Consider the following 18785-nt stretch of genomic DNA (forward strand, 5'->3'; position numbering starts at 1 on the left):
AATTGTTGGCCGTTTTTGTTTTTATTTTATTTTATTTTTTGCCGTATGTTCTCAATAATCAGAAATATTTAAAACTAAAAGTATAATTAAATACAATATAGAATAAATTTGTTAAAGTTAAATAAAGAAGTTAAAGAGACGCAAATAGAAATTCGAATTAACCAGCATGACAAAATATATCTTATCTTATGTCGCATCGCGTATAATGAAGGGTCATTTCTGTCATGTCGTTTTTGGTTTGTTGACTGAAAAACCAACACGTCTGTACGGCAAATACCTGATTTTTGAGCCGTGCCATGCGAAAATGATTCCGATGCCATATGCGGCCAGCGTAGCTACCCAGTACACTATTTAGTCACGCACGGTTGTTTTATTGTCTTATTAGCGGGGTATGGTAGCTCCTGACCAGACACCGGATGAATAGGTTAATCTGGAGAGATGAAATAAGACTCATTTTTGCGTGACGCGGGTCTTTTTATATCGGCGAGCATATTTATTGTTTAAGCGTGAATGATTAACTATCTCTTTATAGTTGCCCGAATTAAGAGTGTGGATATCGTCATAGTTTTCCGAATTGAGCGTTTGTTCTCCTTCATAAATACCTGTTTTACGTGTGCTTTCGCATGTGATATGAAGAAGTTTTCCTCCTGGCGGTTTTAATGTTTCCTAAACGACAAATTCGCACGCCAATACGTCAATATTTATTTTTGTAGTTTGGTGACCAACAGCAAAATGAGTTGATAAGTTCAAAAGCGTTCTTTAAAATTTGTTATTTTATGAACATGTGCATAGAGTATTAAAATTTATAAGTACGGTTTTAGAATTTATTAATAAATAACTTGAAAATGTACATGTCTTTTACAAAACTGATAAAAACATATTACTTTAAGGAATCATGGAGTCAGATTTGATTTCGGCAAAACATTTCGCCGGTTAAGATCAATCCATTGAAACGGACAATCTTCTGAGACTTTGAAACAGACAAATGCTACTAATCACATCTGATAAACATGTCTATCTATTTCTTGAACTTGTGGAACAAGGATCCACACGCCTCGCAGCACGGTTCGATGCAGCACGATGCACAAGTGCGCATTATTTTCGTGCACACGGCGCAGTTCATCTCGCACATCTTCAGCATCGGGGTGATGAACCAGACATGGTAGAAGGCGACTTCGGCGAACTCGCAGCCCCACTCGGCGGCGATGCAGATACCACACAGCAGCGTGGACAGCTTGTAACAGATTCCAAGCCACATTGAGAAGCACGTGTATGCGAGCTTCCATACGCAGTCAATCGAGTGTGCGCCAGCCGGTTCTGCGAGAACATCCTCGAAAGAAACCTGCGTTATAAAACAGGAAATGTATATAATTCAAATTGGACCTAAGAAAAAAAACGGCTAATTGAAATCGAAAATGAAATTGTTTAATGTATAAATTACTGATCAGCGGAGTTTGAAGCCCTTTCATTATAATCTTCACCAAGAAAATCCCATTTTATTAGAGGTAATAAATAAATACTGGAAATTGAATGAAGCAACAGTTCATGTATCATAGCGTCGGGCTCGAAAATATCTCTATTATTGTGTCATAGTTTGCTGCATTGAATGCGGACTGCACAGGCTAATCTGGGGTGACACTTTCCGCACATGCACTAACCTCCCTTTTCACAGAGCGAGGCTAAAATTAACAACAACGTACCTGAAGGTGATTGTTGATATTGTTAGGATCGCGGTTTGTTAAATCCAGCTCCGGCATGACGTCAAATAGATTCCTCACAATGTACGTGTACAATGTTCACGGTTGGTCCCCTAAGTTACAAGTGCGGCTGAACGAGGTGGTCGCGTGTTTTATACCGAGGACCCGTAGCTGTTGGCAACTTGGGCTGTCATTTGTAACACACCTTTGGTGGTTTGGTGGTTTGTATCTGAGCGGAGAGTAAGTAAATACAGCGGCTGACCATCTTGAAAAGGCTGCAAATAGTTGACCGGAAATGTGCTCTGTATCGATGTTTGTTTCTATTAACTGGACAATAGTGGTCAATATAAGACAGTCAACACAGTTTTGTATTTGTTTTTCAAAGATCATGATTGTGACACGAAAATTGTTTTATAACAGTAACAAAACTACATCGAATAATTTAGTGTCTTAAAAATGCATTAATAAGCCGCGATCTGGGAAAACAGATGCATTATAGTAGAGTGTCGTCCATGGCGTAGATTGTCGTCCATGGCGTAGAGTGTCGTCCATGATGAGTCTGTGCGTAGATTGGCTTTCATGGCGTTGAGTGTCGTCCATGGCGTAGAGTGTCGTCCATGGCGTAGAGTGTCGTCCATGGCGTAGAGTGTCGTCCATGATGAGTATGTGCGTAGAGTGTCGTCCATTGCGTATATTGTGTCGTCCATGATGAGTCTGTGCGTAGAGTGTCGTCCATGATGAGTCTGTACGTAGAGTGTCGTCCATGATGAGTCTGTGCGTAGAGTGTCGTCCATGATGAGTCTGTGCGTAGAGTGTCGTTCATGATGAGTCTGTGCGTAGAGTGTCGTCCATGCTGAGTCTGTGCGTAGAGTGTCGTTCATGATGAGTCTGTGCGTAGAGTGTCGTCCATGATGAGTCTGTGCGTAGAGTGTCGTCCATGATATGTCTGTACGTAGAGTGTCGTCCATGATGAGTCTGTGCGTAGAGTGTCGTCCATGATGAGTCTGTGCGAAGAGTGTCGTTCAGGATGAGTCTGTGCGTAGAGTGTCGTCCATGATGAGTCTGTGCGTAGAGTGTCGTTTATGATGAGTCTGTGCGTATAGTGTCGTCCATGATGAGTCTGTGCGTAGAGTGTCGTCCATGATGAGTCTGTGCGTAGAGTGTCGTCCATGATGAGTCTGAACGTAGAGTGTCGTCCATGATGAGTCTGTGCGTAGAGTGTCGTCCATGATGAGTCTGTACGTAGAGTGTCGTCCATGATGAGTCTGTGCGTAGAGTGTCGTCCATGATGAGTCTGTGCGTAGAGTGTCGTTCATGATGAGTTTGTGCGTAGAGTGTCGTCCATGATGAGTCTGTGCTTAGAGTATCGTTCATGATGAGTCTGTGCGTAGAGTGTCGTTCATGATGAGTCTGTGCGTAGAGTGTCGTTCATGATGAGTCTGTGCGTAGAGTGTCGTTCATGATGAGTCTGTGCGTAGAGTGTCGTTCATGATGAGTCTGTGCGTAGAGTGTCGTTCATGATGAGTCTGTGCGTAGAGTGTCGTCCATGATGAGTCTGTGCGTAGAGTGTCATCCATGATGAGTCTGTGCGTAGAGTGTCGTTCATGATGAGTCTGTGCGTAGAGTGTCATTCATGATGAGTCTGTGCGTAGAGTGTCGTTCATGATGAGTCTGTGCGAAGAGTGTCATTCATGATGAGTCTGTGCGTAGAGTGTCGTCCATGATGAGTCTGTGCGTAGAGTGTCGTCCATGATGAGTTTGTGCGTAGAGTGTCGTACATGATGAGTCTGTGCGTAGAGTGTCGTCCATGATGAGTCTGTGCGTAGAGTGTCGTCCATGATGAGTCTGTACGTAGAGTGTCGTCCATGATGAGTCTGTGCGTAGAGTGTCGTCCATGATGAGTCTGTGCGTAGAGTGTCGCCCATGATGAGTCTGTGCGTAGAGTGTCGTCTATGGCGTAGAGTGTCGTGCATGATGAGTCTGTGCGTAGAGTGTCGTCCATGATGAGTCTGTGCGTAAAGTGTCGTCCATGATGAGTCTGTGCGTAGAGTGTCGTCCATGATGAGTCTGTGAAATCCGCAAAGACTTATCAGGAACGACACTTTCTGCTTTGTGGTGAGACCGCTTACACGAAAAATTAAATGCAATCGACAAGCGTCGTCTCTGATTAGGTTGACCAGACACAGGCTAATCTGGGTCGACACTTTACGCACATGCATTACGTCCGTTTTTCCTAGAGCGCGTGTTATACATGTTTCAATCCTGTCAGTTTGAAGTATCCTACAGGCTAACATGTTTAACCCATTTATGCCTAGTGGATACTCCCATCCTTCTAAATTGGATCAATTTATTTCCAAAATAAGGGATGTCTAGCATATTTATTTTTATATTTAGAATATTTCTTGAAAAAATTCCTTTAAGCAAACAGCGTAGACCCAGATGAGACGCCGCATGTTGTCAAGGCCTTTTTCTAGACACTAGGCATACTGGGTTTAGAGGATTACCTTCACCTTTTCTATGTATACAGTTTTAGAACAATCCGAGAAATGTGTTTACATGTGATTTATTGCTAAATGTGTATAAGTCTATGTCTTTGTTTGAGTGCAGGGGATTTGTTCAGTATTATAGACGAAATTATACACAATTAAACAACATTGTAACATATTGAAGTTTTTCGGTATTCTGTATTGTGGCAACGAATAATTCATTTTTTAATTTCCTATTATTAGATATGCACACTTTACCATTCCTTCATCAAAGTTGGGCCTAATGTCCGGTAACATAATCTATCGCTTATCCACGAACGTTGAATATTGTTAACATACTTCTATTACAACAACTAAAACTTTACTACCACTTCTTATTCCTTATTATTTTAGCACTATCCATTCCGCTAATACTACATAACCACAACAATAACAACAACTACTTCTACTATCACTCTTTCTACTACTTCTACATTAACTTCTTCTTCTACAACACATAAATGAAACATTAACACAAAACAAAGAAACACAAATATATTGGAGTTCTTTCTTAACGTAAAGATGAAAGATAACATAATTTATTATACCTTTACTTATACTTACCTTTATTGCTCCACAATTGAAGTGAGCAATAAACATGATACGCTTTAAAAGGGTCGTTTCCAAATGCGCAATTATACATTTCTTCCAAAACCTGTGTTTTTATTGTTTTAATATTGTTTTTGTTTTACCAACAGTAATATGGGAATAATAAAGAATAATATGCTAAAATGACAAACGTAACCCACCCATGTAACCTATTTGTTGCTTTATACAATTAGAGAATATTTTATTTACATAGCATTTGTAAAGTACGGAATGATTGGTCGACCCTCCTTTAGTACTCGGCGCATTTTGGCGGTAAGTGTATTATATAAAAAGGGACATCAAGTTAAAAGTGTTTAACCTCAACGTCACTGAACAATTGTTTCTGCGTGCAAGTGAAGACATATCGTAACACTAGAATGGTGGACTTGGTGAACAGAGATCCCAACCAGATAAACACCCATCTGCAGGTATGTGTGGGCTTGTAGAGTGGCTGATGAATTAAAAAAAAATTGCTGTGATGTAGGTCTTGCTTTTAATTTTCGGTAACAATCGTTTGTGATGATAAATTTTCAATAAAATGTCAACTGCATAAATATGCGAACCGTTGTTCCATGTCTGTTTTACTGATAATAACAATATCACCACTTGAGGTATGCATCATGTCGGGCATATGTGTTAGCCTAAATCTTAACACTTTTTAATTAAAAAAAATTGTGTCAGTAATAATTATATGTATTATACAAATGGAATTTGAATCATAAATATATGTAATTTTTAACGATTGTTTGTGAACACAAGTCTGTTATGTGTTTACTACACGAGTGCATAAAAAATCACATGTATAAGATTGACGCAATTGACGTAGACCACCAGGATGAATTCGCTAATTTGAGCTCGAATACCAAAAAAAATCATACATGTTACAGTAAGTACAACCCTCCATATGTATCTATGAGAATTAATCTGAGAAAACTGGACTTGACGCATGTCCGTAAAATATCGCCTCAGTGAAGCCTGCAAAGTCCGCACATGCTTATCGGGAACGACACGTTCAGCTTTCGAGGAAAGTTTCGAAACGGCGGAAGGTGTGTTCCCAAATAAGCCTTTCGGACTTAAAAGGGTAATCTGTGATGACACTTAACGCTTATGCATTAAGCCCAGTTTTCCCAGAACGAGGCTCATATCTTAAGATATATTTTGCAATCGAACAGTAGTATACCAGTTCCTAAGAACGTTTAAAGACTAAATATTTCTTTGTTTTATCCCGGGTGTATTAGTGCCAGTTTGAGGATGTCTTGGCGGAGCCCGATGGAACGCACAGCATCGACTGTGTCTGGAAACTGTCGTACCTCTGTTTCAATTGTTGGAAGGGCCTCTGCTACAATCTCTTGACCCTGCTATGTGGCATCTGCATCGCCTCCGAGTACGGCATCTCGTTCGCTTACATCTCGTTCCTGCATATCTGGTTCTACACCCCGTGCTTCAAGGTCCTGGACATCAACTGCGGCTGTTTGAAGAAGATGTATTCGATGTGCGTATCCTGCTGCCTCGATCCCCTCTGCCAGTCGTGTGGACTCATCTTCAGTGCATTCAAAAAATAACGCATACGATTTTTATTCATCGAACTAATTGGAAGAAATCGTGCCGTTAGAGACAATCATATGTAATCGTATGCTATAATATAGGATATGCATGGAATAAATAAACATCGTCGATATGAAAAATCGGAAATTGTTCTACAGTGATAAAAAAAAAACTTTGTATCGCTATTGTTGCATGAAATGAGGATGTGAATGTTTGATTAAATAATGCCCGCGAAGCCCGTCCAAACTGTGTAACTACAAAATGGGTAATATTTTCCTTTTTACTTGGTTTTCTAGTTTTAAATGTAGACGGTATGCTGTAATTGCTAAATAACACATAATTGCCTCAACTAATATTTTCCTTCTTTCCAACATACATAACATATTTACACACGTTATTAGTCTTACAGTTAAGAACGTTTGTTATTAAAATGAGCAGCGTTCTAACAAAATGGTTCTGATGAAACCTGAGGCCAGTGTACTTTCATCTGCGACCAGTATACGTCCAGACTAGATTGCCCATTAGTGCAGCCTGGTCAGGAGGTACCCTAGCCGCTTATGACCCCATGAAACCTTACTAAGTAGCTCGGGACCAGACTGTGCGAATTCGCAGGTTGGTGTGGAGCTTCGCTGACCACATTTTCACATGCCGTGGCTCAAATATGTCTTAATTAGTCTTGTTCTGAGAAAACTGGGCATAATACATGTGTGTTAAGTGTCATCCCAGATTAGCCTGTGCAGTCCGCACAGGCTAATCAGGGACTACACTTTCCTTTTTATGACATGTTTCGTTTAAATGAAGTCTCTTCTTAGCAAAAATCCAATTTAGGCGGAAAGTGTCGTCCCTGATTAGCCTAAGGGACTGCACAGGCTAATTTGGGACGACACTTTACGCACATGCATTATACCCAGTTTTCTCAGAACACGACTCTAATTACCTATAAATAAACTTCACATTTTAAATGAGAGATTTGCGTGATGAAATCAAAACAAGAAACCAAACGCATCTATAACGTTTTATTATTGCAGACGATACAAAAATAACCGGTATAAAGCCTAAATAATTATAACTACAACTTCTTTAACAAGAACAAACATAACAGCAACAAAGTATAACAACAAACGTTACACAGCAACTAGTTAAACTACAGGTTAACACATCAAATGATACAACAAAATTAAGTATCCCAATTACTGAAATTGTACCGATGCAAGGGTCACTTGATCAAACGTGGATAAAATAAGGATTTATAAAAAAAAAATAGTAATAAAATTCCAAAACTTGTAAAGCCTTATATACAATTCGCAGTCATGTAATGAACCGGAAATTGATCTGAATCAGTTTGGTATGTTTCCGATATTAAGGTACCCATGCGTATATATAACGATGATTGGTTTCATTATATTTGCATATATGTTATAACAAACAGTTCAGTATATAATACCTAATATTTCCGGCCGGTCTAATCCCTACGCCTAACATGCGGCCGGTAATTAGACCTATTACTGCCTTTTAAGCCAATAAGGGTCCCTATATAACTATCTTCCTCGCTCGCATATCTCACAAACCTGGCCCGAATTCGCGTCCTGTGTGTCAACGTGGTCTCTTAGAGTCAAGCAACATTATCGTCATGGCTGCAGCAGAGTTGGATTTAGTGAACCGCGACCCGAACAGCATCAACGATCATTTGCAGGTACAATGTGATTTCATTTTAATGTCAATCATTTAATTGTATACATGCAAATTATATATAAACAAATGCAGCGACCCCTTAAGGAAATACATAAAACAAAATATTTTCTACCTTTTAATATAGGACATCATTGTTGCTCGTTTGATAAATATATGGAAGTTCATGAATAAAATCAGGAATAACATGATAGAATCAGAAATTAAATGGCAGTTTATTAATAAAACCAGATATGAATTGGAAGTTTATAAACTTAAACAGATGTTCTTTTTCATATTAACAGTGCAAATTTGAAGATGTTTTCGCCGAGCCCGATGGCACCCATAGCATCGACTGTGTCTGGAAGCTCGCCTATACTTGCTTCAACTGTTGGAAGGGGCTCTGCTACAGGATCTCGACCCTGCTCTGTGGCATGTGTATCGCCGCCGAGTGGGGCTGCGAATTCGCCTATATCTCCTTCTTCCACATCTGGTTCTTTACTCCCTGCTTCAAGATGCTGGACATCAACTGCGGGGCGCTCAAGCGTCTGTACGGCCAGTGTGTCAACTGCTGCATCGAGCCGTGCTGTATGGCGTGCGGGCTGGTCTTCCATCAGTTCAAGAAATAATTGAACTTTCCGAACATTTGAGGCCCGTTCTTGGAAAAATGGACTATTGCATGTGCCCCACGTGTTGTTCCAGATTAGCCTGTGCAATCTGCGACGACACTTTCTGCCCTAAACTGGATTTTCGTTTAGAAAAGATTTCCCTTAAACGAAAAATAAGTGTCGCCCCTGATAAGCATTTGCGAACTGCACATGATATTATGGGAGGACACTTCGTGCACGTGTATTAAGCCCAGTTTTTCCTGAACGCGGCCCATTTGCTCTTTCATAAATTCATAAATTAAAAAAAATAGCTTTGCAAAAATCTAAATGCTTTTTTGCCTTGGGTTATACTCTCTTGGCATGCAAATATATATGTGTGATTTAACACTAGATTGCTTATTTTAACGCAGAATGACAATTGTTGCGATTAATTCAAACACTGTCAAATGTTACAATTAAACTGATTTTTTTTCTGCGATAAGATTGTATTGTTGGCATATGAAATAAATGTAAAATAAGTGTATACATCGGATTTATATATATTTATAGACTAGTATATCATCTGTTTTATTTTATGTGTATGATTTCGCCGAAGTCGCTGTTCTAAGTAGCTTAATCTACCACATACGACCTGCATAAAAGTCATTTTGTGGGTAAAGTGTGATAGTTAGCATATGCTATCAGCATGCATGCAGTCGGACATTCATCTTCGAATATCTTAAAATAGCTGGCAAGAAAAGCAAACGATCATGAGCTCTTTGGGGCGATATGTACCTTGTTCGACTCTTTGACAATATGGCCAAAATGTAGATATTGATGTATTTATTTAACATAACACGTATACAAGGAATCGTGTACGAATCTACGAAATAAAACGCTTACACTTAAGAATGATGTCGCCCGATGAATACCCAAGTAACTCACTACTCGACGGTCTCAGCCTATAAAACGCTTACACTTAAGAATGATGTCGCCCGATGAATACCCAAGTAACTCACTACTCGACGGTCTCAGCCTAAAATACACCGTAATCGTCTTAAGGCTATGAAATAATTCTTTAATAACTTTACGAATGGATCAAGCTTTATTACAGAGATTAAGCTGCAATAGAATTATATGAAGCTAATGAAATATACATGAAGGACCTCTTGGCTGAAGAGAACAACTCTCTATGGCACTATACAGCTGATGGATCATCTTAAATTCACGAACTTTGTGTCAGGATGGCGCCTCGGGTAATTCTAGACTACGAGGAGCCCTTCATGACATAAACTATATAGCTATGAGCTGTAACTGAGCTATATAGACTTTAGTGTAGGAAAATATTGCAAACGGAAAATATGCTTGTATGTCAAACTGAACCTAAGTGTCCTAACCCAAACACATTTGCAGTAATTACAGAGAAGAAATGTGTCGGTAACAAAATATCCGAAATCATTCACTATGGAAAGAGTTCTCTTACGAATGAAAAGATTGGAGATAATAAGACTTATAATGAAAAGTTAACAACAATGAATAAGTTCCTAAAATACATAAAAGCTTATTATTAGAAATATGCATATAGAAGTATCTTGTATCTTGTATCTATGCGAAATGAAATCGCTTCATTTTGAACATGAACACATAAATCACTTTAAACCGAGTCTATTGCCTACCCTACCAAATACAGTAACTTACGCCAAACCCTGGGTTTCACTGATTGCCTACCATACAATATACAGTATCTTACCGCCGAACTTTATATGTTGACTTACGCCCGTACAGTATATATAGTAACGTTTAAGGTCAACAATGGGATATAGCGTTTGCCCATATTACACTATGTAGTAACTTTCGACCAAACGTGGGGTAAGCTTATTTCCTACCAAGCCATATATAGTAACTTTCACCCAAACAATTTATATGGCTTACGCCCGTTCTATATTATAGAAACGAATACCGTGCTCTGTGGTATACGGATTGCCTACCATAACTTTATGGTAACTTATGCTAAACCACGGGGCACGCTTATTGCCTACGGTGTCATATACAGCAATTTAATTAAAAGGATAACTTTTTTTATAATAGGCCGTACCTTCGTTAGTTGACCACAGAATGTCCATCCTAAAACAATTGCCTGCTTGAATCAACTGTTTTCAAATGTAATAGGAGAATGGCGGAGCACAAATGTATTGTGTTTCAGATTTCAACTTATTATAAAAGCAAACACAACTAGAAGAAAATAAACACGGTGATGTTAATCCATACAAACCCGTTAGTAAGTGGATCATACGCCAGAAGATGTTTGACAAATGCCAGTGAGTAAAAAGTGTGGCAAAATAAGAGTTGAAATAGAGAGTTGTAGATTGACTCAAATTCGCCGACGATAAATACTGCGTCATGCTTGTTCTTCTTGAGTTTGTAAAATGTGGAATGCTGATACAATTTTACCGCAAGAAGCGATATTTTGTCTTGATACTCTGCTTTTGCATTGAATGTTTGAGGACTGTTTCGTGTGGCGTAGCCGGGAATGATCTCACTAAATAATAACATACCTTCACAAGATTCGATAAACATAATTTGATCTTTTTGGCTATTGCTTTTAACAATCAAACGCTCATATGTATCTCGTCTCTGAACATATTTTTTATAATAAAAGTAAAATAACAAAATAAAATCATCGCTGTGTACACCTTTCTTCAACACGTCGGATAAATTCAAAAAAAGACATTAACCTAGCTATGTCGGACCGTATTTGGTACAAAAACGAATATGGTACATTTGTACCATATTCGGCCGAATATGGTACAAATGTACCATACTCGGACCGAAGATGGTACAATTTTCGACCGAATATGGTACAAACATTGTACCATATTCGGTTGGAATAAGTTTTTCTATGCTCGCCAAAACGTATTTGGTACATACCAAAAAAACTCATAAAAATGAAAATGGCCTACGTATATGGTACATAAATTATGTATTTCTTAATAAATGAAATAGTCTGCCGATGTGTAAACTTTTTTTCAAACTCAAATACATTGTATTAACCTAATATTGGAAGTGACAAAAGTATCATCATCATCATCATCATCATCATCATCATCATCATCATCATCATCATCATCATCATCATCATCATCATCATCATCATCGTCGTCGTCGTCGTCGTCGTCGTAACTAGCAGTAACAGAAACAGCTAACCTAACCACACTTTACATGGATTTTGCTGGTTGTATAACTGTTTCGCCGGCTAGCTCAGTCGGTTGCGCGTCAGATTGGCACGCAGGCGGCCTGGGTTCGATTCCCGGGCGGGCCAGATACTTTCGTGGAGATCATTAATAGCAATTTTCAAATTTTTAAAACTTTTTTTTTCGAAAGTGTATTTTCACCAAAATCCGATTTAAGAGATTTTGAGCTCTTTTAAATGAATATATCTCTCCAAAAATAAGGATGTTTGACTGGCTGCTTTAGACAGGCGTGACTGTATTCCTAAACATTACTTTGTAAAGTTGATTTGTTGTTCCGACGTCATATTGCTGAGAAGCCGACAAAGCTTTGAAGTTTCCGATTTTTTCTTTTTATTCAATACAAGCTCTATTAACTAATGAAGTATAAATGTATAATAACTTATTATATTATTTCAGATGAAGGAAGCAATTAGGAGAAAAAGGAAGCAATTAGGGTGCTTGCCCAGGTCGAAGTACGACATTATTGTCAGATGTTTAAACGGATCGTTCGATGTCCCTGTGAAGAAACGGACACCTGAAGAGAATAATTGTTTGGCCATGATTAGAAAACGTAAGGACTTCGAGCTTGGTGACCGGGGTTCTTTATTGTGTGGCGGAAAGCAAGTCCTTGTGAAAGAAGATCTTCCTAGATTTGTTGAGAAGATGTTCATGGAAAACAAAGGATGTGGAGCAAGGGTTATTTACAACAAACTGAAAGTAAATTACACGGGGTTCTCGGAACAAGCTATCCTTGAAATACTGTACAATAGCAAGTATTACCATGAGAAGTATCCGAGATTTACAAACAAGCCAAAGCCAAAGACAATTACAGAAGAGGAACCAGGCAAAAGATGGCAGATTGACATAATTAACATGAAAAATCAAAGTGTTAGCTACAAGGGGTCCACATACAGTTATATTCTACAAGTCGTGGACGTTTATTCTAGGTACGTTATGCCAAAACCCCTGAAAACGAAGAGTTCGCGTGAAGTTGCAAAGGCATTAGAGGACGTGTTGATGGTTAACCTTGCCCCTGACATCATCCAATGTGACAACGGACTGGAATTTAAAGGCCCTAGTATGAAACTTTTGTTGAACAAGTACAACATCAAAATGATCAATAGTAGGCCGTATCATCCTCAATCACAGGGCAAGTGTGAAAGGTCAAACAGTGTTATAAAGGCCAAGATTCTATTTGCAACAAAAAGTAAACGTGGATTTAACTGGGTCGAAGGGCTTCAAGATTTAGCCTATGCCATAAACACAAGTTTCAAACGAGTTCTTGGGGGTCTCACGCCCTTTGAAGCCTACTACGGAAGAAGTCATGTTTTTACCAAAGAACGTCATAGTTCTCGTGAAATAAAGAAAACCATACGGCGAGCAAATAAAAAGGCTTACAGGTCGCTGTTGAAAAACGCAACTTCCCCAAGCAAGTACAAAGTAGGAGAGACAGTATTAATTCGCTATCCCTTTCGAAAATCCAGGGTGCCAACCAAAAGATATGTTATCGAAGGCAAGGTAGAAAAAGTAAAACGAAATGGTGTTTATATCGTGTCATTTCAAGTACCGAACAAACCCGAACTTGGATTCGTAAGCAATTCGGTTGGGGTCGAAAACATGACTAGCCTAACTGTTGCGTTAGAGAAACAACGAAAAATTAAAAAAACATTCATTAAAACAGAACCGCTCAGAGAAACAAAATCACAGAACTAAGTACTATCATGTTTTAACACACCATGAAAATCTGCAGTTGTTGGATGGGGTGAATATTGCCATGGACCCAAATCCGGATGGAAATTGTCAATTTGCTGCTATATCGCATCAACTTGGTAAAATTGGTTTATACAAAGACGTAGATGCTTTACGTAAGGAAGCAGTCCATCACATTGTAGAAAACAGATATTTCTATGAAACTTTTGTCTATGATGAAACATTTGATGAATACGTTAAGAATATGTCTAAGAATGGGACATACGGCGACAACCTCACGCTCATTGCACTTATGAGAGAATATAATTTGCAGTGCCTGGTAGTTTCTACCCGAGGACTAGAACACTCATCAATTGTGTCAGCAGATGGAAAGTTCGATGGTGATGTTGGAACAATTGCATTGGGGTATTTCCCAGAAGGATTTGGCATGCATTACGTTAGTATCCGTATCAATCAACGCGTGTACAAGGACATAATATCACGCTTAGAACAGTCGTATGACAACGGTGACTCTGGCGACAGCGCTGCGTCTGGCGACAACGCTGCGTCAGGCGACAACGCTGCGTCTGGCGACAACGGTGACTCTGGCGACAACGGTGACTCCGGCGACACCGCTGCGTCTGGCGACAACACTGCATCTGGCGACAACGCTGCGTCTGGCGACAACGGTGACTCTTGCGACAACGGTGACTCCGGCGACAACGGTGACTCCAGCGACAACGGTGACTCCGGCGACAACGGTGACTCCGGCGACAACGCTGCGTCTGGCGACAACGGTGACTCCGGCGACAACGCTGCGTCTGGCGACAACACTGCATCTGGCGACAACGCTGCGTCTGGCGACAACGGTGACTCTTGCGACAACGGTGACTCCGGCGACAACGGTGACTCCAGCGACAACGGTGACTCCGGCGACAACGGTGACTCCGGCGACAACGCTGCGTCTGGCGACAACGGTGACTCCGGCGACAACGGTGACTCTGGCGACAACGGTGACGTCTCTGTGTGTTCAGCCCTGAAAGAGCTTCAAGATATGATAAACAATAGGAGGGCACAGAAGCGAACGACTTTTCCATTTCTGATGTTACCACTTCACATTCAAGTTGAAATTTTTAAGTTCTGCATACAATCAAACCCGTCAATCCAGTTTGTGTTGGCGAAGGTCGGCAAACCCTTTAGAGATTTAATAAGGTCAATGAGTTTGCAAACACCTAGAATTTACATTCGGCCGGATATTGGACTAGATACTAGTAACAGAAATCCTGTTAGCGTTCGTTTCCTATTAACAAGAGCGGGCAGAAACAGCGGTCTTATTTCGGCAATAAAAGAAATCATCAAGGGGCCAAAATGGGCAAACGCATGGCTGCGTTTGCGTGTTAGTGGAATCGGTTGGTATGATATCATAGATGTCATGTACAGACATTACAGGTGAAATATACATGTATATCGGTGTTTGGAAACCTGTTATGTTATTTTTGTGATTGATGATTATGTTCTTCTACCGGAAATTTGTTGTCATTTGCTCATTTACTGGTAACTTTTTACGAAGCACATTTGGGATATTTTGGCTGCTACTAAAATGAATGTATATATGTATATTATGTCTTGTCAAAATGCTACAGTTGGATTAAAATTTAAATGCTGTTCTATGTTCTTCAATATTACTTTGAAAAATCCTGTCAGTATACCAATAAATGAAAAAAGTACAAGTTTGTTGAATCTCTTGAATGAAACAAATTATAAAATACAAAATGTAAAATGAATATGTGATGATGATGATGACAAAACATTTGTGATGATGATGATGGTAAAAAAATTGTGATGATGATGGTGGTGGTGATGATGATGACAGTGGTTATGATGATTGGGGTTTGATAATTGTGGTGATGATGATGATGATGATGATAATGATGATGATGATGATGATAACAAACGTTTTGGGATGATGATGACAGCGATGTTTATCGGACGATGATGATGGTTATAATGATGATGATAAGTTTTTAGATGATGATGACGGCGATGTTTATCGGCCGACGATGATGATAATGATGATGATGATAACAAAATATTTGTGATGATGATGATGGCGATGTTTATTGGCCGATGATGATGATGATATTCTCATCGTCGTCATCATCATCACAACATCCTCATTATCGACCGAAAACATCGCTGTCATTATCATCACAAAAAAAACTTTTGTGATCACCATTACGATCATGATAATGGATATGATGATGTTGGTTTTGATGGTGATGATGATGGTGGTGTTGGTAAAGATAACAACGATGATGATCATTGGGGTGTTGATAATTGATGTGATGATGATGATGATGATGATGATGATGATGATGATGATGATGATGATGATGATGATGATGATGATGAGATAACGATGATGATGATGATGATGATGATGATGATGAGATAACGATGATGATGATGATGATGATTACGATGATGAGTGTGTATCATATTCGGAACGAATGTGGTACATTTTTCATCCGAATATGGTACAAGTTTGTACCATATTCGGTCAGGCATTTTACCCCAAAACTGCAGATACGTATATGGTACAATTAGACAGTTGTACCATATTCGGCCGAATATGGTACAAACTTGTACATATTCGTTTTTGTACCAAATACGGTCCGACATAGCTATGTCTATTTGTGAGCGTAGACTGGGACAGTAATGCAATGACGATGAGTGTCCAAAGTCCAGCCATTTTATTCACAATACTTTGTATATAAATATGATTTTATTAAATAAATTTGCAGTTGAAACTTTATTGTACTTAGGGAATGCCATCAACATTTGTTTCAAATATATTTTGCAATGTAAATAATGTTGTCGTGTAATATTAGCCATCTCTTTCTCTTTGTCATCTTCCAAAATAATAAAATATTTTTTTGCAATAAACAAATATACTTTATGAGAGAAGCGTTTTGTTGCACCTTATAATCTGTATTAAACTTAACAGAAACAAGTATCAAATCTTAAATATGTGTTCATAGTTGTCCGTTTTAAGTGTGTTTACGCTTAAGCTTCCTTACGGGTTTGATCGCAGGCAAATGAACACACGCCAGTAAAACAAATAAGCTTGCCAATACATTACTTTCGTTATATGGTTGTGCGACATTTTAAACATGCGTTAATATGTTAAGACGGTTTTTTTAAATGTTGTTTTTATTAACATTTCAATGGATAAACAAAATATATAAACACAATCTTTCTCTTTTTTAATAATTAACAACTTGCAAACATGTCTATTACAAAAAGCAAAATAAATAGTACTTTCTGAGTATTTGTAGTCAGTTAAGGTTTTCTTCAACGTCAAAGCATTTCGCCGTTGAAGATCTTTTCATAGAAACGGGAAATCTTCTTAGACTTCGAAACAAACAAATGTAACTAGCAATTCTATTATTGAAGAAAAGTACAGTATAAGTCACATGTGATAAACGTATATATTTATTTCTTGAACTTGTGGAACAGGGCTCCGCACGCTTCGCAGCACGGCTCGACGCAGCAAGACAGGCACGTGCGCATGAGCTTCGTGCAGACGGCGCAGTTCATCTCGCACATCTTCAACATCGGGGTGATGAACCAGACATGGTAGAAGGCGACTTCGGCGAACTCGCAGCCCCACTCGGCGGCGATACAGATTCCGCATAATAAGGTGGAAATCTTGTAACAGAGTCCAAGCCAGCACGAAAAGCACGTGTACGCCAGCTTCCAGACGCAGTCGATCGAGTGTGCGCCTTCAGGTTCTCCGAGAACATCCTCGAATTTGACCTGTGAATTGAAACAAGAAATTTGAACAAACGAATATGGCGTAACACAAACAAAACTGGAAATTAAGTTCGAAATGTAATTGTTATTCACAATGTTTTACGCTAAATCTTATAATGCAGCGATTCAGTATGATAAAAGCAACGTTTTGTTTATTTGCTCATTTCGACTTAGAACAAAAGGCCATTATTATTACATTTCAATAAAAAATATTACAGAGCCTAAAAGATCTAAAGAGGAAAGCAAATATGATGTATGATCGTTAATAATGAAACACATTATCCTGCGAATTACTGAGGAAAAAACAATCGTTCATATTCGAGGATTAAAGACACATTGAGCTGACGTCTTATAATTCCAGCATAAAATACCTCGAATTCGTGTTGTTTCGTGTAATTAATTTAAAATCAAAGAGATATTTCTTTATTATTCTCGCTACCGGATAAAGCAGACTAGGAACAAAAACAAACATTTACTCCACGTGAAATTGAAACGTAATTTAAAATCAAGTGAGTGAAAAAAAACGCCATCAAGAAATTTCATACATTATTTATAATTCCAGTAATATCATATACAATTTATAAACACATAATATACCTTTATGTGGTCATTGAGGTTGTTGGGGTCTCTGTTAACCATATCCAAGCTGTCAGCCATTTTGAAAAGTGTGTGCGCTATTCAGTACACGAAAAAAACTGTATTCCCAAACGGCCGACTAGTAACTGTGCCCAGCCTTAGTGCAGCGGTCATTTTATAGCGGGGCCGATTATGTTTTTGCGAGGGCTTATAATGTATTAGAGTGGTTGCTACCGAAAGCTGTAACAATCAATTGCAACAAAGCATTAACAGGTATACAATAAAACTTAATAATCTGTTCTGACGTGAATTAGTAAAACACGGATTATGGGCATTATTCGTCCATGTTGACTTTATCACTAAGACTTCGTTCAAAATAAATAAAAATTTAGCGTCCATGAAATTAAGCATTTTGACAATAAAGAAGGATATATTTATTAAATAAAGTATATTATAGGACTGTATTTAATTATAAAAATAAAAACTGTTTCAATAGGTTATTCACCCTTCTAATTTCGTCGCATTAGAAAATGACGGCATCAAAGTTAATGACGACTCGAAATACAATGTATGCTCACAAGATAATAATGTAAGCTAAAAAGATAATACAACTCGCGTAGGGCGAAAATAGGTCTTATGCCAATCGCGTCGTATATGTAGCTGCGCAATGTTTAGTGGTCTCATGATCGGTCATGAAAGCTTATGTGGAAATCATTGTTTGATAACTTATGTTGGCTAATAGGATAATATAAATTACAAATAGACAAGTGGTAAGTTGTATGGCAGGTTTTATTACATTTTACATTTATTACATCTGAGGTATGGTATGCAATTAGTATATCCCATGGTTGGGCGAAAGTTACC

The 18785-nt window shown here is 38.7% G+C and overlaps 4 protein-coding genes across 4 annotated transcripts; 2 read left to right on the forward strand and 2 right to left on the reverse strand.

Moving 5' to 3' along the window:
• Positions 1-1018: 1018 nt before the first annotated feature.
• On the reverse strand, positions 1019-1811 carry LOC127857913 (caveolin-1-like). Its single transcript, XM_052394658.1, has 2 exons — positions 1701-1811; positions 1019-1342 (listed from the first exon to the last, which is right to left on the reverse strand). The coding sequence occupies exons 1-2, from the start codon at positions 1755-1757 to the stop codon at positions 1019-1021; spliced, it is 381 nt and encodes a 126-aa protein (XP_052250618.1). The 5' UTR covers positions 1758-1811.
• A 3269-nt stretch (positions 1812-5080) lies between these two features.
• On the forward strand, positions 5081-6704 carry LOC127857921 (caveolin-1-like). The gene is made up of 2 exons (XM_052394685.1): positions 5081-5238; positions 6049-6704. The coding sequence occupies exons 1-2, from the start codon at positions 5188-5190 to the stop codon at positions 6370-6372; spliced, it is 375 nt and encodes a 124-aa protein (XP_052250645.1). The 5' UTR covers positions 5081-5187; the 3' UTR covers positions 6373-6704.
• Positions 6705-7673: 969 nt separating this feature from the next.
• Positions 7674-9035, forward strand: LOC127857851 (caveolin-3-like). Its single transcript, XM_052394545.1, has 2 exons — positions 7674-8048; positions 8329-9035. The coding sequence occupies exons 1-2, from the start codon at positions 7986-7988 to the stop codon at positions 8650-8652; spliced, it is 387 nt and encodes a 128-aa protein (XP_052250505.1). The 5' UTR covers positions 7674-7985; the 3' UTR covers positions 8653-9035.
• A 7892-nt stretch (positions 9036-16927) lies between these two features.
• LOC127857870 (caveolin-1-like) lies at positions 16928-18060 on the reverse strand. Its single transcript, XM_052394583.1, has 2 exons — positions 17943-18060; positions 16928-17348 (listed from the first exon to the last, which is right to left on the reverse strand). Exons 1-2 carry the CDS (start codon positions 18000-18002, stop codon positions 17025-17027), a joined length of 384 nt encoding a protein of 127 aa, XP_052250543.1. The 5' UTR covers positions 18003-18060; the 3' UTR covers positions 16928-17024.
• Positions 18061-18785: the final 725 nt, after the last annotated feature.

This window comes from Dreissena polymorpha, chromosome 1 (assembly GCF_020536995.1).
Source record: "Dreissena polymorpha isolate Duluth1 chromosome 1, UMN_Dpol_1.0, whole genome shotgun sequence".
Classification (NCBI taxonomy): domain Eukaryota; kingdom Metazoa; phylum Mollusca; class Bivalvia; order Myida; family Dreissenidae; genus Dreissena; species Dreissena polymorpha.